This window comes from Antechinus flavipes, chromosome 2 (assembly GCF_016432865.1).
Source record: "Antechinus flavipes isolate AdamAnt ecotype Samford, QLD, Australia chromosome 2, AdamAnt_v2, whole genome shotgun sequence".
NCBI classification, from domain to species: Eukaryota; Metazoa; Chordata; class Mammalia; order Dasyuromorphia; family Dasyuridae; genus Antechinus; species Antechinus flavipes.
Genome location: NC_067399.1, coordinates 433,864,683 through 433,885,058, shown reverse-complemented (window position 1 = coordinate 433,885,058; position 20,376 = coordinate 433,864,683). Strand labels below are relative to the sequence as shown.

The 20,376-nt window shown below is 45.2% G+C and overlaps 2 protein-coding genes across 4 annotated transcripts in view; one reads left to right on the top strand and one right to left on the bottom strand.

The window, feature by feature from the left end:
- Positions 1–10,172: 10,172 nt before the first annotated feature.
- LOC127546760 (nascent polypeptide-associated complex subunit alpha, muscle-specific form-like) lies at positions 10,173–19,410 on the bottom strand. The gene is made up of 5 exons (XM_051973714.1): positions 19,207–19,410; positions 11,645–11,853; positions 10,912–11,070; positions 10,657–10,855; positions 10,173–10,568 (listed from the first exon to the last, which is right to left on the bottom strand). Exons 1-5 carry the CDS (start codon positions 19,408–19,410, stop codon positions 10,173–10,175), a joined length of 1,167 nt encoding a protein of 388 aa, XP_051829674.1.
- The window catches only part of RNF44 (ring finger protein 44), a 31,263-nt gene continuing 21,317 nt past the window's right edge, over positions 10,431–20,376 (top strand). Inside the window, exon 1 of one of the 3 annotated variants that reach the window (XM_051978999.1) lies at positions 10,431–10,580. The gene's annotated coding sequence lies outside the window, so the exon portion shown is untranslated. Of the gene's footprint in view, positions 10,581–19,409; positions 19,585–20,376 lie in introns of those variants that run through there. The other 2 variants (XM_051978998.1, XM_051979000.1) reach the window with 2 other exon arrangements.

Sequence of the window (20,376 nt, the reverse complement as noted above, 5' to 3'; positions counted from 1 at the left end):
ACCTCCTTGGGGGAAGGAAACTGTAAAGTGAAGTGAAGTGAAGTGAAGTCATTCATCACTTCACACAGAATTATTGTAAAATAAGTATTTGGCAAATCTTAAATGACTGCAGGAATGAAAATTAAGATTTCCCTATCCTCTCTGTCACCCAGATTCAAAATTGAGTCCTTCTTATCCTCACCTCTTCTTTCGTGACCTATTTCATTCATTATCTGTCCCTCTTCTTCACTTCCATAGAAGATAACCTATTGAGAAGCTCTTTTCTTATCAGCTGAACAAATAACCAATTAACTCTTAACTGATTTCATAGCTTCTCACATCTCCCCAATTCTGCCTCATCATGACATTCATAGGACTCTAAATTTGGAATTGGGGCTCCTAATTTTTTTTTTTTAGTTCTGGTTTCAGAACCATTATTCTATTGTTGCTATTGTCTTCTTCTTCTTCTTCTTCTTCTTCTTCTTCTTCTTCTTCTTCTTCTTCTTCTTCTTCTACTTCTTTTTGCTGAGGCAATTGGGGCTAAGTGATATGCTCAGGGTCACACAGCTAGGAAGTATTAAGTGTCTGAGGCCAGATTTGAACTCAGGTCCTTCCAACTTCAGGGCTGGTTCTCTATCCACTGTATCACCTAGCTGTCCCCCAGAACATAGAGGTCCACTAATTTCAGCAGACCTTTAGCTGTTACATCTGATAAAATGTTAGTTTTGCCACTGTTCTGGATAAGAATTGAAACTTGAACATTCAAGTTCTGTGAATAATCTTTATCTCTCCCTTATGTTTATTTATTTATCAAGGCAATTGGATTTAAGTGACTTCCTGGGTCACACAGTTGGTTAAGTGTTGAGTATCTTAAAATATCACCAGTTCACTTTCCAGAATTTAATTCCAGAATGTATTCTTACAGTTGCTCCCCCTAATACGTCCTGTCCTACAGTCTAGCCAGACTGAACAACTTGCTGTTCTACCCAAACACTTGGCAATTTTTTTTGCCTCTGAGCCAAGTTCACATATCATCTAAAATGCCCTCCTCTTCTTTAATGTCCACCTCAAATACCATCTTCTTCAAGACATTTTCTTCAATCAATTCTACTCCTAAACCTGTTCCAGAGCTAGAAACCTCACTTCTACTATAGCATAGACACCAAGATGGGCAAGGGCTGAATGTTAAAGTTATTGACCTCCCACTTTTTCCTAATGCCTGACCTTCTGGACGCCTATTCCTTGTCTTCAAAAGGCCCCAGTTTCATGGCTAATTTGCCACACCCAGACCTTTGGAGCCAGACACAATCCATCTGACTAACCTAAGAGTGAATGTTCTAACCTATGACCCTTCACTTTTCTCACTTTGGAACTGTCCCAAGTAGCCCTTTTCATCTTTTTCATCCTTATTTCTATTTCTCAGGAGAAGAGTGAGGAGAGAATCAGACCTATCCCAGTTTGGGCAATAAATCATCCAGTGAAAAACATCATCCTGGAGTAGTGGGAAATCAGGAAAGCTGAATTCTATCTAATCCTAGAAGATTCTAGACATCCTCTTTCCCTCTCTTAGCCCCAGTTTTTCTATCTATAGTTCTTATATCAATAAGATTGGGAGCCTCTCAGAGTCCCTGTCTTTCTTGACTCAGCATGAGCTACTTCCCCCACCTACCACCATTCCCCTTCACCTTGACTACACACACACCTGTTTTGTATATCAAATTCCTACTGAATGTGTATTTCCTATCATCATTCCTATTCTAGGAATTTCTTAAGAACCAGAACTGTTTTGCCTTCGCTTTTGTGTCTTCAGATAATAGCTGCTTAATGATGCTTGTTGATTGCTTGACTAAGGATTGGACTTGGAGCCCCTAGCCCAGTTTCCACCTGTCTAGTTCTACTTCAATGTCTTCCCATCCCACTCCCAATCCCAAATCCCCACTGTAGCCCAGCCTTTCTCCATTCCTCCAGCAGAGCCCAGTCCAGGCCTCAATCTCTCAAATTGTTTCCACCCCTATCTCCCTAACAGAGTCTGGCCTGGGCTTGCCTGTTGGTGTCCTGCCTTTTGTTGTCCCCACTCCTTTTGCAACTTGGTTGAAGCTTGAAGCTTCCAATATATAAAGCATGGAGTTCGAGTGGGAGGGGACCTTATGGGCCATCTAGTCCAACCCTTTCATTTAATAGAAGAGGAAAATGCAAGTCACTGAGGTTAAAGGCAAGATCACACAGGTAGTAAATGCTAGGGAAATGAATCAGTCTCAGATCACTTGACTCAAAATCAGCATTCATTTATCCACATCCCCTCATTCTTCAAGTCAAGAGAGGAAACTCCTCTACTCATCTTTCTCCCCCTTTTTATATTCCTCCTCCCCATTCCCACCAAAACCCAGCCCAGGGGTTTAGTTCTCCTCTCCCTCTCTTCTAGGTACTATCCAGTTTCTTTATCTTTGAACCTACCAGCCATCATCCCCATTAAGCCTATCTCCCTGATGTTAACTCTTGTCTCTCCCCTTTCTTCTTTCTTCCTTCAAATTTTCCTAGAGTACATTGTCAAGATCTCTCTTTTATTCAGCATACTCTAACTTATTTCATGTTTCTATCTACATATTATTCTCTTATACTAATCTAAGCTCTTTGACAGCAGGAATGGTGTTTTTTTTAAGATATTATTCAGGATTTTATTTTTTAATAAAAAAAAGAAAAAGGAAAAAATGAGAAAGCAATGGGGTTATCTATCACACTCTAACAATAATGTCCCAGAAGTTAAATCTCATTTCTCCATGGCTCTCTTATAATAGAGTAATTCCAGGCTATAGCACACTACTGAAGTAGAAATTTTTGGTCATGTGTCTTTTTTTAAAAAAATCTTTACATATCCAGCATGGACTCCTTTGTTTGCACATAGGAAATAATTAATAAAATTATAGAATTGAATGAAACATTCTCATTCAAACATGGCTTGGGACTGTGATCTCCCCTATTTTTCCCCTCTCTAAGAATCCATTCTATGGCTTTAAACCCTATAGCCTATCATCTCTGACACCCCCAATACAAGTCTGTTCAGGACTATTAGACCATCTTCAGAATCTTCCAGACAAAGCTCAGAAATGAACCCAGGGTTCACCTATCTCCTCTCCCTTACAAAGTTCAGACAAGGACTATGAGATCTCCCAGGTCTCACCAGCTTGGTCAGGAAGCCTGGAGTTGTCCCAGAACTTGGCTTAAGTGATTTCCCCTCCCCCCATGTTCCTAGAAACAAAAAAGGGCCTGGTGTGATCTGGACTTTCCAAAGATCTATTTATCAGACTATCCTTGCTGCTCAGTCACAGTGACCCTTCCTTCCTGACCTGACTGGAGACAGCAACACCCTATAATTAATTCTTGAACCCATCTGTCACCAACTCCATTAAAAGGTCAATTGATAGGACCAACACATTGAACTCAAATGATGAGTTCTAAGGTCTGGTAATGTTTTCTGTCTCCATTTTATAGATGAGAAAACTAAGGGATGGGGGGAAAGTAAGAAGGGAATAGGGCAAATAGAAAGAGCAACAGTTTGGAAGTCAGGAGACCTTGATAAAATGAAGTAGTTGTACTTAGATGATATTAAACTTTCCTCTAGTCAAACCTGGTAGTCTATCATTCTCCTGATAGAGAAACTGATGTGGAATATTATTGTTCTGTAAGAAACAATCATCAGGATGATTTCAGAGAGGCCTGGAGAGAATTACAGGAACTGATGCTGAGTGAAATGAGTAGAACCAGGAGATCATTATACATGGCAACAAGAAGACTATATGATGATGGATGTGGCTCTCTTCAACAATGAGATGATTCAAACCAGTTCCACTTGATCAGTGATGAAGAGAGGCATCTACACCGAGAAAGAGAACCATGGGAACTGAGTGTGGACCATAACATAACATTTTCACCCTTTTTGTTGTTCTTTGCTTGAATTTTGTTTTCTTTCAGTTGTTTTTTCCTTCTTGATCCGATTTTTCTTGTGCAGCAACATAACTGTATAACTGTATACATATATTGGATTTAACCTATATTTTATTTTATTTTATTTATTTTTTGCTGAGGCAATTGGGGTTAAGTGACTTGCTCAGGATCACACAGCTAGGAAGTGTTAAGTGTCTGAGGCCAGATTCAAACTTAGGTCCTCTTGACTTCAGGGATGGTGCTCTATCCACTATGCTGCCTAGCTGCCTCTAACTATATATTTTTTAAACGTATTTAACATATATTGGATTATCTGCCATCTAGAGGAGGGAATGGGGGGAAGGAGGGGAAAATTTGGAACAGAAAGTTTTGCAAGGGTCAATATTGAAAAATTACCCATGCATCTGTTTTGTAAATAAAAAGCTTAAAAAAACCCAACAACAAACAGTTAGATAAACTGAGATCTTCTAGTCACCCATATCACTCTATTAAAACAGATTAAAATGTAATGGATGGGTATTTAACAAAATAAATATACCATAAAACACAGATAACATTACATTTTAAAACTGTCAACTTGTAGGGATCCTTTTGTATGGTGTAATGACATTGTTTCTTTTTGAATTAGACACCCTGGAGTAAAATATGGGTCTTCTGATTCTCAAGGCCAAGTTCCCATACTGTCTTTACTCTCAACATCAAGCTTCAATCTTGAGACACAATTTTGTAGCCTTGATCAGTGTAGGACCCCGCAACGGAGTGGGGCTTTTAAGTCAAACACTGTAAAAGAAACCCAGAGACATCCACCCAATGTCGATTCCTAAGAGCCAGACACTGACAACATTTTACAATAAACACTTCTGTCTCTGGCACTATAGAAATATTCTCAAGATATCCTAGAGCAACACACTGATTTTAGAGTCATATGACCCAGAAGAGTAACTGTGATAGGAGGAAACTGAAAACTATAATACCATACAATACTTTGAAAAAACTGAGAATTCTGGCAGAGATTTGGGTTGAGAGGCAGAGGGGAACATGATCTTGTCCATTACTTTCTTACCAATTATTTCATCATGATTAGAACTCCTGCTCTTTTCTCTTCCCACTCCTTTTCAGTTCTGAAACCATCATAAAATGGACCTAGCCATCTTAATTAGTGACTGATTCTCCTGGCCCATTATTTCTTTCTTTCTTTCTTTCTTTTTTTAAATAATATGGCAAGTAATTCAATATAGATTAAACATGTGCAATTCTTCTAACCATATTTACACATTTATCATGCTGCACAAGATAAATCAGATTAAAAAGGGAAAAATGAGAAAGAAAGAAAAAGTAAGCAAACAACAATAAAAAAGATGAAAATACTATGTTGTGATCCACATTCAGGCCCTCTTTTTTGGATGCAGATGGCTCTCTCCATCACAAGTCTATTGGAATTACTGGCCCACTATTTCAGGAAATCCAAATTTCATTTCACTTCCTTCCTTCCCCTTTGTCTGAAGCAAGTCTGGAACCTTAATAAAATTAACACTACCAATGCCCTGGGTAATGTGGGTCAACCTACTTTATATGGGTGGATCCCTATAACTTCCTTTCTCTGGTCACCATTTCCTTATACTATATATGAAGTCTCCCCCGTTAGAATGTAAGCTCTTTAAAGGCAAGGCAAGGTCTCTTTGCTTTTGTATTTACATCCCCAAAGCTTAGTAGAGTACATACATTTTTTTATATTATATTATATGGATTTAATAAATGCTTTATTCATTCGCTTACTTTTACTGGAAATAATGTGTCTAGCTAGTAGTCTATAATTCCATTTACCATCCTAGTAACTTTCAAAGAAAAAAATATTTCTCTCTATCCATCACTCTCCATATATGTTGTTCCCCCATTATAATGTAAGCTATGTAATACCTGTATTACCTATTTCACGATCTTATCATAAAGTTTCATCAATTTCAAAGCATTGTATGAATTCAAGTTATAATTTTTTTAAATTTAGAAAAAATTTTATAGTCTTTTAAAGCCTCCTTCTGAGTTTTATTTTTTCAATTAATAAAAAAATCTATTTTTATATCTCACCTCTTCCTTCAATTAAAAAGACTCCCTATAATAAATATGCATAGTCAAGCAAAACAAATTCTAAATATTGACTATGTCCAAAAAAAAAAATTGTCCCATTCCATAGCCCAAGTCCAACAGGAAGCAGGTAGCATGGTTACATGCTATGAGTCTTCTGAAATCATGGTTGTTGATCACATTGATGAGAGTTCTTAAGCCTTTCAAAATGTTTAACCTTTACAATGCTGTAATTATTATATAAATTGTTCTTTGGCTCTGTTCACTTCACACTGAATTAGTTCATATAAGTCTTTCCAGGTTTCTCTGAAACCATCCTTTTCATATTTTCTTAAAGTATACCATTATTTTCATATAAGCCTAATTGTTTGGCCACTCCCAATGTATGAGCACCCTTCAAAGGAATTTAGAAAGGATGGATGTATTTTCCTAATATCCTGACTGGGCAACTATTAATCTTAGCCCCAGCACTGAGTCACTTACTCCTGTAGCCTTTGATGCTGTAGTCCTTACAGTACCAGATTAGGCCTCCTAGCTAGGGGCATGATGGGAAGTATTGATTTTTTCCCCCTGAGGCAATTGGGATTAAGTGACTTGCCCAGGGTCACATAGCCAGGAAATGGCTGAGATCACATTTGAACTCAGGTCCTCCTGACTTCAGGGCTGATGCTCTATCCACTGCGGCCACCTAGCTGCCCCTGAAGTACCGATTTTCTTTCCTGATGCCCCAAATTTATAACAGCTCAATCCATGTTTCTGTCTTCTTTGCTCATCTTAGTTATAACTGCCTTAACTTTCAATCAGAATAACCGGTTAGAAACTTGATCCTTGAGATTCTTGAGAATTCTGTGCCTTTTTTTAAGAGGGAGGAGTTTCAAGGGTGGGAGAACAAAAGAACCCACCCCATGACAAAGAAAAATAGTGGTAGGAGATCTGGGAGCCTAGCTCCCATGTGAATCACAGCATCCCAGTTAGATCTTGTATCCATTCTAGTTGTACTGATTTCCAAGATAGAATCCCTTATTCTCACAAAATAAGTTTTAAACTTTTCAACTTTGTAGCAAAAGTATGGTGACTTCTCTGTTCCTAGCCAAGCCTATGAGCTTTGATGCTTCAGAGTCATGTGGCTCCATTTCTTTGACTTAGCTAGTTACTATGTGTTCTTAAACCAGAGGGCATCAAAATGTTGAAGTGCATAGAGCACTAGGCTTGAAATCAGATAAAGACTCATCTTCATGAGTTCAAATCTTGCCTCAGATAATTACTGGCTATGTGATCTTGGATAAGCCATTTACCTAGTTTATCTCAGTTCCTTGTCTGTAAAATTAAATGGCAAGCCATTCCACTATCTTTCCCACAAAAACTCCAAACAAGGCCAGAAAGAAACAATTGAAACATCAACAATATTATTTGAACCAGGATGCATGAAAAGTGCTTAGAAGCAAAATCAACTTTAAGATTTATGCTGAGACACTAGATAATTGATGCCAACAACTTGCTTTCTAACAACCTAGTAAAAAGAAAATTTAAAACACATATTTGATGTTGTTATATTTTAAATGTTTAGTAATTCTATGTAGTGACTAATCAGATACAGCTGCATATATGTGTTTTTCTTGCTGTAAGATTGCAAACTTTGTATTTTTTTTTTAAAGCAAATGATCCCTTTAATTTTTTTTATTGGTTTTCTGAACTTTCAATGATGATTATTTTTAAATTACCAAGAGAATAAATATTCTGCAATTTGTGATTTCTTGAGTATGATTAAAAGTGGTATATATGTGGGAATCATCACTTCAAAGTACTCTTTATTGTCAATTTAAAACTGAAAGGCAAGAACTGTTTACTTACTAACTTTTGTTGAAAAAAAGCTTAAATTTCTCAACTTGAAAAAAAGACTGAAAGATCAGGAACCATCTTCCCTTTTATTTTTCCCCCTACTCAGTGTGGTGTTTGCGTCATAATAAGCACTTAATAAATGCTTATTCATTCATTCATTCACTCTTGATTGTTGTCTTTAAATACTTGGAAGAACTGCAAGAGAAAGGTACTGAACCAGTTCTACGTGGTCCCGTAGCGCAGAAATAAATCTATTCAAATGATTTCATTTGCTTCCCATGAAGCAAACTCTTCAGCCGGACTTTTAAAGCTCTCCACAACTCGGCCCTAATCTAACTTTGCAGCCTTATTTCACTGTTCCTAGTCACCCGCTCTTAATTTCTATCGAATGGGATACCTGCGGCTCCTAATGCCTACATTCCAATTTCTGCCCTTGCACTTTCTTCCAAGGGGTCCTGCATACTGGAATTCACATCATCACCTACAATTCTTAGCAAAATCATCTTCCTTGAAGTTTAAAGAGCTAGCTCTTCCAGGAAGCTTTTTCCGAGATCCGCCCTCCGTCCCGAGTTGTTAACGCTCTCTCTGGTGTCAAATTACCTGTGTACATTGTCGTATCCCCCAAGTAAAATAAACTGAGGACCGAGGATTGCTTTGTTTTTGTCTTGCACGATGTTTGTAAATAACGGTTATTAAACTGAATTGAAGTAGGAACAATGGATGTAAGCTTTTCGGAAAGTCTCCTTGGGCTCCATGGAAGGAACGCCTTCTTTGATTAGAGCCTACCAAAAAGTGGAATGGGCCGCCTCCGGAGCCAGAGGGTTCCGGAATAGCTGGAAGACCTGTCAGGACTACTTAGTAGTTAGACAACTTGCCCAGTTCCATCTCTGAGATTCTGTAATTCTGTGTCGCTGCCTTCAAATCACTTCCCCTTTCCCAGGGACCTCAATATGCTCACCTATAAAGTAAGAGAATGTAACTAGATCTATTTTAAAGTCCCTCGAAGCGTTAAATCGCAACCTTTTCGAGGTACTGTCTGCGGGCACTACATTTCCCGGTGTGCAATGGGCCGGCGGTAGCAGGGCTGGGGGTATTAAAGAAGGGGCATAGAGCGAAGTGAAGTAGGGGAGAGGGAGACGGGGAGAGAGAAAGAGAGACGAGGCAGAGAGACAGAGACATAGAGGCAGAGAGACAAAAACACAGGAGGAGGCGGAAAGAAGAGGGACCAGAAGAGAAAGAGGGGGGAGATAAGGAAGGAGAGGCAGGCGGGGGGGGGGGGGGGGGGGGCGGAGAGAGAGGGAAGGGAGGAGGAAGGGAGGGAAGAAAGAGGAGGAGGAAAGGAGGGAACGAGAGAGTCAGAGACAGACAGAGACCGAGAGACAAAAAGAGAGAGGAACCCAAAGCTCGCTAAAAGTTGTAGTTCTGGGCCGCAGAGGTTCTTGGGGGCGGGTGACTCTCCAGGCTCACCCCACCTCCCTGTGAGATACTGCTAAAAGGGAAGGGCCACACCCTCTCTTGGTTATCCATTGCCCAGTGCTACCTGAAGACTCTCCGGCTCAATGTAGGCTTTTATCTGGTTTCTCGGATGTAGGGCTTGTCTAAGGACCCAGCTTGCCCTTGAGAAGGATGGAAGGAAGATGGGAGCTGAGCACTGGCCCTCCCGAGGGCCAGTGCCTAAGTTGGAAACAAGGAGAGCTGCGGAGGGGAGAACTCTCTTTAAAGCCCTTGCATTGCTCACTTGAAAGAAGTGGCTGGGTTCTTTGCCTTCTTCTGGGGTAAGGAAGGGAAAGTAAAAGATACAGTTCTAGGAGCTTCCTAAAACACGGTCTTGGATTTGAGGTCAAAAGACTCGTCCCAATCCAAACTTCCACTAACTTGCTGTGTGCCTCTGAGCAAGTTAAAGTATCTCTCTGAGCTCATTTTCTCATCTTTAAAGCAAGCAGTTACATAATTTCTAAGACTCCTTCCAGTTCTGAATCCTTTGGTCGGGTAATGTCTTCCCCTACTGATTGCTGCTCTAGCCACACTTGATATTTATACTCAATGCCTGGCCACATGACCCGATTTAAGGTGTGCAGAGATAAGTGCTAACTCTAAAATGTAAAACGTGTTCCTGAGGGTGCTGAGCCTCCTTTGCTTCTAAAGCAGGTTCCCAATGCCCCCTGTTTCGTCCTGCCCAGCCCCCATCGCTGGCAGTACACCGATGCCCTTGGCACTTGCCCTTTCCCCAGCTCGGCCCAGCCCTCTTGGGGTGGACCTCTACAGCTGTATCCAGGCAGGCTTGGGGCCGAGGGAGTGAGACTCGGTAGCGGTTTGCAGTAGACCAGGAGTTACATCTTTTTGACCTCTTCTGCCCCACCTCCTCTCCCAGGGGGCGCAGATGGTGAGGCCCACAGACCATTCCACTCTGTAGGGAGCACGGGGTGGGATTGAGGGGGCTGCGCAGCAGGAGCCGGGGCCCCGCGCTTCGAGGAGCAGATGGTGAGGTCCGCGGACCGTTCCACTAGGCGGCGGCCGGAGGGGAGGAGGGAGGCAGGTAGCGGGCTGCTGGGGAGGGGGGCGGGGGGGGCCCGCTGGCAACAGGGCTGCCGAGGCAACATGACGAGAGGCTGAGCGCGCGGTGGCGCGCGGGCCAGAGAGTAACCGGGACTCGGGGGCGCTGCGGCCGCGAGCACAGAGACCGAGGGAAGCACTGGGGACCGGAGGATCCGTGCAGCTGGAGCCCGCTGCCGAAACAGGTAAGGCGCCCGAATCTGGCCTCGGTGTTCCAGGAGGGGAGGGGGGAAGGCGGGGAATGCTGCGCCCGGACCCTACCCCGTACGTCCCGGGAGCTGCAGCTCTGGGAACCCGGTGAACCCGTACTCCAGGACCGGCTGACTCGTCTAGCCCCAAGAAGGAAGAAGGGATGGTGGCAGTCCCGCTGTCTCTCACTTCAGTAGCTGGGTCTCCCGCAGGCGCCCTCACCCACCCAGACTCCAGGACCATGAATGAGAGGGGGTTGAGCCCTGAGGTGCTGCAGGAGGCAGAGAGCTGAGGCAGAAGGACTAAGTCCCGGGGTCCTGGACCCACGAGGTCGACGGGTCAGCGGGGAGGGGGAGTGGCTGCTTGATCTTCGGGCCCCAGGCTGGGAAGGCGTGGAGGCTGAGGGAGCTGCCGGGGACCGAGGATTGGGGGATGGGGGTCAGCTCAGCTCTGCTCTGGGGAGCCAGCGGCGGAGGGGGTTCGTTGCTGGGGGACGGAAGAGAAGTTAGCTAAAAGCAGGGCCCGCTGAAAGGCTCCGGGGACTACCAGACAGATAGGATGGATGGTTACGTAAGGAGCAAGGGGAGGGAGCGTGCTGTATCCCCGTGCCCCCAGGCATAAGAAGGGATGCTGAGCCCTTCAAGGGCTCTGGTGCCGTTGGGGCCCCCCAGCAGGACATCTCCACTGAGCCTGTGGGTGCGGTCCCTTTCGATCGGTGGCCGGGGGAGACTCAGGCTCAATCTGGGAGCTTCGCCTTGGGGGCAGGAAGACAGCTGGGTCTCCCTTTCTCTGGGGCGGGGGAGGGGATCGTCCTCCCTTTCGTCTCCGTAGCGCCGCCCCCTTCGCTGTACTCCCGCATCTGAGCCCCCTCACGGGGCTGCGGACTCTGGGATTTAGAGCCGGAACACCTCTGAGGAACCATCTAGTCCCGTGTCCTCATTTATATATAAGCAAACTAAGGCACAGTTAAATGACTTGCCCAAGGTCACGCAAAGTAAGTAGCAGAGCTAGGATTCGAACCGTGGCTTTCTGACTGCAAATCCTGTGCCTTTTTCCGTACAAAGCGCTGCCTAAGTTAAGCGCCGGACGGGTTGCGTTGTCCGGGCACTCAGGCCGGATGCGAACTTCCCCAGTTGAGCTGAGTGAGGAAGCTCTGCTGGGAGCTCGGATTTCCGAGTCCGCCCCTCCTCCTCCTTCCTGCCTCAGGACGCTTTCCCTTACCCGCGGACTCGCAGCCTCTGGCCTCCCCGCGAGACCACTTGCTGCAGCCTGAGCCGGGACAACAGAGCTTGGCAAAGGAGGCGTGCCTCCCACCAACTCCACTATCCCCAGAACTACAAGTCCCAGCATGCACCGCTCCTAACCGCGCGCTCCGCTACTGAGAAACTTGGACTACGCTGAGAGCGGACGCTGCTCCGCGGTCTCCCGCTGAGCGCTCTCCTGGCGAACTGGCCTCTTTCCCCGACCCCAAACTTTCCCGTTTGTGGCGGAAAGAAACTTGAACTCCGAGTAAAGACTCAGCTGATTTGGAGGTCCGGGTATTCTCCTAACCAGCTCTGAGAGCCTGGTCTCAGATTCCGCTTCTCTAAAATAGAGATAATGCTTGGGGAAACTTTAAACATTGTGTCGGGCGGTAGAGGAAGGGACCTGTTTTATTCTTGCTCTTCTTTTATGTTCTCTCCCATCTTCCGCGGGGAGGACTCGGAGCAATGAGGGAAATCACCGAGAGGTGGATGTCGGAGGAAAATTTTCCTGATAATAGCGCTGGCCAGGGGGCTGCTTAAGAGATCTTTCAGCCTCATTCCGTAGAGACTGGATGTCCTTTCAGGAATACTGTGCGGAAGAGCCCTGCATGGGGAGAAGAGTGGGAGACATTCCTGAAAACCAGAGGCTGTTTCAGATCGGTTTTAACCCGAGGTCCTTACTGAGTCTCAGGAGGGGTTTTGAGTTGTGGGAACGAGGTCTCCTATGAATTATATAAAGGTTGCTTGGTGTGTGAACCAGGAGTCAGAGGATCTGGGTACAAATTGTAGCTGTACTACTCATTAATTTTTGGATTAGTTAATCTCCCCCAAAAACCCTTCCAACTCTAATGTCGATGTCTTAAAATGTATCGGGAGTCAGCCACACTCCCTACAGGTCAAATAAGGGCTCAGTGGTATTCTTGGAATTTCTTTGGAGCAGAGTACTTATTCATAATTGCCCACTATTTTATTCTGGAGTAGATAGCTCCTCTTTGGGACAGATGGTCCCTGAAGACCCACTCTTCCTCTTCTCAGAGAAACACTTTTTCTAAGAGCGCACTGCAGTCCTTTTCCTTGAATAGAGTATGTCAGAAATTTTCTCTTGGGATAGACAATCCCCAAAGGGCCACCATCTTTCCACTCCTGGGATAAATGATCCATAAGGATTCATTGTATCCCTTTCCCTGGAGCAGATAGTCCCCATGGTCTCACTATCTCCCTTAGAGATATAATCAGTTTTGGCAGATACCTTTTGAACACTATCTATGAGCTTGTAGTCAAAGGTGATACTGTGAAACCAGGACAAATTTAACTTCAGGCAGAAATGAGATAAGGATGAAGAAATAGCACCAAACAAATATGACTTACCCAGTTCATATGGCTAAAAAGTAGCTGAGCTAGAATTCAACCCATATCATTTGACTTCAAAGTCAGGATTTTTTCTATGCCTCATCTTTTTCTCCCCATAAAGTGCTATGTTTTCTTAACATTCCCTAAAAGCACTGAAAGGAAGGAAAAAAAGGTAGTGTCATCAACCTACATGGGATCTACAAGGAAGACTTAGACACTTCAGGAGCAACATGAATAAGGAAGAAATTCTCAACAATCTGAGCTATCCAATAATGGAATGGACTGTCTTGGAAAGTAATGAGCTTTCTACCACTGGAGGTTTTCAGTTGAAAAAAATGGAATAGACAACTTCTAAAATCTTATCCAGCACTAAAACTTATGGTCCTTTAAGAATGATTGTACAACAAATAGGCAAAAAGTCATTTGGAAGAAACATCCAATTTCAGGAGAACCTCCTCTGTAGCACAGACATAACCAATTGATAAACATTTATTAAGCTACTATGCAGGGCACCCATTGTGTGCACAGAAGATACAAAAACAAACGAGATTCTGCCCTCAGAGTTTACATTCTGATGGGTAGATACATCATATTCACAGAGAAACAAGTAGAAAGTCATTTAGGAGGTTGGCTTAAGCTGCAGGATATGTTGTGAAAAGTGGGCTGAGCCCATTGGTTGTGTTGAACAGTACATGAGATGAAGATGGAAAGGTAGGGTTAGCAGCAGATTATGGAGGACTTCAAATGCTAGTCCTTCATTGGAACCACTAGTTTCCAAAAAGGAACAAACATCACTTCCTTCAGGAAGTCTTTTCTGATTTTCCCCACGTATTAGTACCCCTCTCAAAAACAACTTTTTATTCTTTTTGTGTATATCACATCTATTCCCATGTTTGTGATTGTGTCTTTGTACTACAAGCTGTTGCTCCTTCAGGGTATTCTGTCTCTTGCCTTCTCAGCTTTGTAAAGGCTGTTCCTATTCCTGGAATGTTCTCTGCATTCATCTCTTTGCACCTTTCTCAACTTCAACCTCTAGCTACCTTTCAGTTGACCGTGCCTTGGAAGAGAATGTCCTAGACCCTAGAGCAGGGTTTCCCCAGCCACCTTCTGCTATCACCACCCAACAAGCATACACTGTCCTCTATGGAATGCCACAGAATCTAAATTGGAAGGGTCCATACCTAAAGAAAAACGTCTTTTATAACATTCCTATCAAGGAGTCTTCTAGCGTCCTGTTTTAAGACATCGCTAGCTCCTTCGGCAAGCCATTCCATATTTGCACAGCTCTGATGTTAAAATGTTGTTCCTTATTTTGAGCCAAAGTCAGCCAAGATAACTTTTTTTCCCTATTTGTTGTTCCTAGTTTTACCTTAGTGGAACAAGCTTAATTTCTCTTTTCCAGTGATAGCCCTTCAAATTCCTGAAGGAAGTAATCATATCTCCCTTCAGTCTTCCTTTTCCCAGGCTAAATCTCCCCACATCTCTCAAAAGATACTCATAAGACATGCTTTCCTAACCTCTCCTTTGAGTACAGTCTGAGCTCTCCAAGAGACAATAACTAGCATTTACATAGTACTTTAAAGTTTGGAGAGTGTTTTATATTTGTTATCTCCAGGACAACTATTCCTGGCCAATGTGTGCTGTGTGAATTCTGCCAATTACTTAACTTCCCTGGGCAGCAGCTCCCTTGGTGAGAAAATGAAAAGTAAATTGCCTGTGTGGAGGGAGAGGCCCTGGAGGAAAGATGTTTTGTGAGTCCAGTGGAGTGGATGCTGCTGGGTAGGTGACCTTCCCCCAATCTGCACCCTGACTGTGAGCAGCCTTTTGGAAGAGAGGATGCTGAGCAGATGTGGTTCAAAAGCAGGAAATCGAGCTTGCTGCTGGCCTCTGCAAGCACCCAGATTTCCTGTCCTTGCACAGAGGTTCACTTGCTGGAGGCTAGCTCCTTCCAACAACCACCCCCCTGCACCCTTCCTTCCTCTCCCCACCCCCCACCAAAAAATAAACTCATATAGTGAATAGGATGATAGTCTCTCTAGAATATCTAGCTCTTCCTGAATACCAGGTAACATTAAGTTTCTCTTTGTATTTAAGGTGGGTGATGATGCACTCTGGTAATAAAGTGAGTTCAGATGAGATCCTAGATTGCAGCCAGTGAAACTGGTCTGAGGTCAGAATGGGGGAAGCAAGTACCAAATCATAACTTAGGGAATGTTAGAGCTGGCAGGGACTTTAAAACATAGAATGTGAAATGTCAGAGCTGGAAGAAATCTTAGAATACGGTGTAGAATATTAAACTTGGAAGAGACTTTTAGCATATAAAAAAGTACCAGAGATACTCCTGGAACTCTCTAAGTATTTATGAAGCTCTCATACCTGGCACAATGGAGGATCCCGGAGTAGAGGACAGATCATTTCCCTTCCTTATCTAGACCTGCCTCATCTATAAAATAAATATTGGTTGGATATTTAAATCCTAGCCTGATTGGTCCCGAATTCCCAATATTGTGAAATGAGAAAATATACTGAATAATCAGCATGGTGTCTCCCACCTGGAGATCTTGCATTCCTAGGTGCTACAAAGGGAAGTTCCTTCCACATCTCTCAGTCCTATAGGAGTATTTAGGGAGGAAATTGGAGGATGATATCAGGCACACAAATTTAGGGGAAGCAGGAAATGGATAATATAGCCACAAGATGGACAAGGATGGCCTACTCTTTATATGGAGTATATAGGGAGAGAATAGAAAAGATTAGGAGGCTCAGTAGGGTGGTTTCCCTTTTCCCTTGTACCATACCTATCATATCATCATCAGGTGGCTATTCCTGGGTATCTGTCCTCATTAGGACTCAAAGCTTAGCTGTTCAGGTACTCCCACACAGCATATACTAGTGTGGGAGCAAGCAGTAGTGTTGGCTGTGAGATCAGATCCAGTCATGTGTCCTTTCTCTGAATCCTGTCAGCTGAGCTGCCTTCCAGTACCCCCAATCTTTGATTGGAAGGGCTCTTAGAATGCAGTGAGTCCAGCCCCTCACTTCCAGGGTCCCTGGAGTATAATTTAGAAAGAAGCAAAATCGAGGCTGGTAGGTAGGAAAGGGGAAAATTGTAGAAACTTAAATAACAGAGTACATATTTTATGTAGACTAGGCAGAGTTATAGGAAAAATGGTGATTGAAGCACACATCTGAAATATACACATGTAGAAAGGCAATATGGAAAGAAGGATAATGAGCTGGTTTTGAACCAAAGATGCTGATCAGTTCATGTCCCAACTCTGACACATCCTGGTTGTGACATCTTGGGCAAAGTCAGTTAATCTCTCAAAGCTCTCTAGGCACTTTATTCTAAATCGAAAACTAGAAGGTGTTGGATCTGCATTGGTGGAGAGAGTTTGATATGCCAATGAAATTACAGGCTAGACTTAGTCCTTTAAGATTTGCAGAAGTAACGGATCAGTAATGTAGGTGGGTCCAGATTCTGTGGAGGAAGCCAGTTTGAGTGGGACTTAGAATGACAGAGGTAGATAGAATAAGAAAAAAAAAAATTTCAGATCTTAGAACACAGAAAAGTGGGACTTGGAAGGGACCACAGAACCTAGAACACTGCAAATCAGAAGTCAGAGGAGCCTCAGAACATAGAATTATCAAAAGTGAGAGGGACCTTAGGACATAAAAAGTGTAGGGACAGGCTCTGTAGTCCAACCCCTCTCTTTTGTCAAGAGAAAAATGTTTGCCTCAGGGAAGGGAAATGACTTATTCCAAGGTTAGTGATATTCAAGGCTGCTAATCCATTATCCCTAAAGTGAGGATGGAGGAGACTGGGCTGGGCCGAGCCGGAGCACTGTTAGGGCACATATTTCACCAATTATGGCTTGGGAAGCTAAGAGTAGAGCTGGCAGGTGCAAGGGGGGGAGGGGTGTTCTCTGAAAGCTTCATGTTCCTACATATGCTCTGGGAACTGGGGGTGAGGCCAAGGCTTCTGTCTACAGGCCAGCTTCACTTCCCAGAGAGGACCCCTGGACAGGTCAGATGGGCATTTAGGATCGCTGGATGTCAGCATGTCTGCCACCCAACTGCTCAGTAACCCTGGGCGAGCCCGGTTCTTCTTGGATTTCGGTTTCTTTTCTTTCTTTTTTTTTCTTTTGGGTATCAATTAGTGACTTGGATTAGACCGTCTCTAACGTTTCTTTCACGAGTGACCGCACCAGGTGCACGGAAGCTCCACCCGAAAGGGAAGGCTTCGGGCCGGAGTCCTGGAGGGGAGGAGCGGAGCGAGCACACTTCTCTTAGCAGAGCTGGGCGCTGGGGACAGTCCCTCGCGCCTCTGCCCGGGGCATCAGCACACAAAGTTTTTTCGGCTCCTCCTCTTAGCAATTGGGTTCGCCCACTATAAACCCGCGGTAAGGGGGAGGAGGGAAAGAAGAGGGGAGAAGGGATTGTGACCTAATCCTCGGTACAGCCAATCCTCACTAGGTAGACGTTAACTAATTTGCATCTTGAAGCTCTCATTGGCCGCGCCCCAGGTTCTCTTTCTTAAAGGGGCTCCGCTGTAAACACTAAGCGGTGGAGAAGTAACTCTGGGTTGGGGAGCCTGACGTCATCGCGGTGCAGCGAAGCCCAAAGTGACGTCATCGCTAGAAATGGCCCTTCCAGGCCACTTGGCTTTTGGAGTTTCCACTCCCTAATGGGCAGCACCTGGGTCCTACTGAGATCCGGTGTCTGGCTAGCTAAGAGAAAACCCTGTCTGTTCTTTGGTTACATCCTCATTTTGTATGAGATCAGTTTAAGATTTGTCCTAATTCAAGGTCCTATGAATCAATTCAGATACATACTGTGACCCTTTAGCAAAGTTCACTTATGAGCCTATTTCCTTTGTAAAAGGAGCATAGATATTGCCCGCCACAGAAGTGTTGTGTGGCAAGAACTATAGGTTGTTGTAGCTGGAAGGAGCTCTAGAAATTACACGATAGAACCAGGGACTTGACCTTTTTATGTCTTGGAAGAGCCTCAGAAATCACATAATCTATACTGCTCATTTTATGCACAAGGATAGATCCAAAGTGACTTGCCCAAGTAATAAGTAATCTTTCTGAAGCATTTTCAAGGGCATTGAAGTGGTTCTGGAGTCAGAGGAGGTGGGTTCATATGGATGTCAAGGGTTTGAGGTAGTTTCCTTCTTTGTAAAACGAAAGGGTTCATTAGGTGCTCGGAGGTCTCCTTCAACTCTATTAAACCAGAGCTATTGGAATTCGTTCAGTTCCCTTTTAGCCATTGGGGTTATGAAAAAACTTGTTGGGGGAGGGGGGGAGGGAGAGCTGCACAATAAGGATCTGAAATAAAAGGATGCCACAATTTAATCTCCCACCCATGATTTCTCCAGTCCAAAATGGTTGATCTCCTTCCCCTCTCACGTGACCTTTCCGGCAAAACTTTGATTTTTTATTGGAATATGTCCTTAAATACAAGCAGAAGGTGCTTTAAAATATTTGATGAGTTGAATTAAATCCTAACATTTCACAATGACTTGTGTGACCTTGAGCAATTTATTTCTCTATTTTGATTCTTTTGGCCTCAGTTTCCCCATTTTCTAAAATAAGTTAGATTTAATCGTTCCTATAGATTCCAGCCTTTTATATCTCGAGATCCAATGATTGCTCAAAGAGTACCGAATAATCAGCCCGTCCTAGCTTGCTCGTGGACCGCGGAAAAAAGTGGAAAAAGGGAACAAACTGAGGGACTGGGGCGGGGGGTATGACTGTTCCCCAGCAAAATGGCGAGTCCAAGAATCACGTGCTTCAGAGAGGGGAGGGGTCCTGAGTCCTCCCACACACAGTGGGAGGGGCAGAGCAGCAAGGGGAAGTCTTAGAGCCTGGCGCGTTCCCGCGTCCTTCCCTCTCCCCTCCCCCGCGAGCCCTGGCGCGCGCTCCCGCCGCTGCGCTCGCGGCCCCCGAATGTTGTGAATCAAATGTTTGGTTCGTTCCATCCCCCCACTGCCGCCGCGGCGGACAGTTCTTAAAGGGCCAGTTACCCCGGAACAGGGATCAGGAGGCGGCGGTGGCGGCGGCCCCGGCTGGGGATCGGCCCGCGGCCCGCTGCCCCCCAGCCCCAACCCCGGGCTCGCTCGGGGTGGGGGGAAAAGGGGGGGTACGCGGTCGTCGGAGAAAACAAAGAGTCGCCGGAAGAAGCCCGGCGGGGGGGCGGGGGTGAGGGGTGAGGGGAGGGCGGTAGACATTGTTCCGCAGGGCGGGGGTTCTTAAAGGGGCCGAGCTGCACCCCCAGCCTCGCTCCGCTCTCGGGCCGGATCCAGCCGTCCAGGCTCGGGAACAAAGGGAAGCGGCCCCGGGGCTGCAGCCGGGAGGCTGAACGGCCGCTTCGCCTCGCCTCTCTTGGCCTCTCCGTTCCTCAGGTGAGTGAGTTCGCCCACTCCTAGGCTTCCACCTACTGCCTAATTCCTCCAGTCCCTGGAGCTTCAGTCCTCTAGAGCCCTTGCCCTAGGGCTGAAGAGGGCACAGTGGCTTGGCCTTTTAGGGGTTAATTCCAGATGCGCTTTGGGTCGCGGGCGGGGGGGGGGGGTAAGGCCGGAGAGTCAAAGTTGGTCCCATCGCGGGGGGGGGGGGGAGGGAAGTAATCCCCACTTCATCCTCTCTCTTCCTCTCTTTCCTAACAAACCCGGCAGAAGGGAGGATACGTGGTTAAGCCATGATGACCCTGGCTTCTGGGAGCTGGGCACTAAGGGAGTTTTGGAGACATTCTTCCCCTCCCCCTTAAACTCCCTCCCCCGTGATGTAGGAGGAAATGTAACCGTCCGGAGCGCAGCCGCCGCCGCCTCCCGCTCCTTTGTTTGTTGCTTTTGTTTGACGCCGAGCACATGGTCTTCGAGCCGCGGCTCTTAAAGCCACAGTTCCTTCATCCCGGGCCCGGATCCCCGGAGCGCCTTTGCCACCCCTTCCTCCACGCCCCGGGGACGCCGAACTCTGCCTGGTCCTTAGCATAAAGGCTTGGGCTCCGGGTGTCCCTAGTGTGGGTTGGTGAGAACCACTTCCCCGGGGAAGGCGGTTTGGATTGCTACCCTCCTTCCCTCTCTCCCCCCGCCCCCCAATCTGTGTCACTGAAGCCCAGGGTAGGGGGGTGAAGGTCGTTAATATCGGAGAAATAGAAAACCTGAGTTTGGGCGGAGAAAGTAGGGACCTCCAAGCGC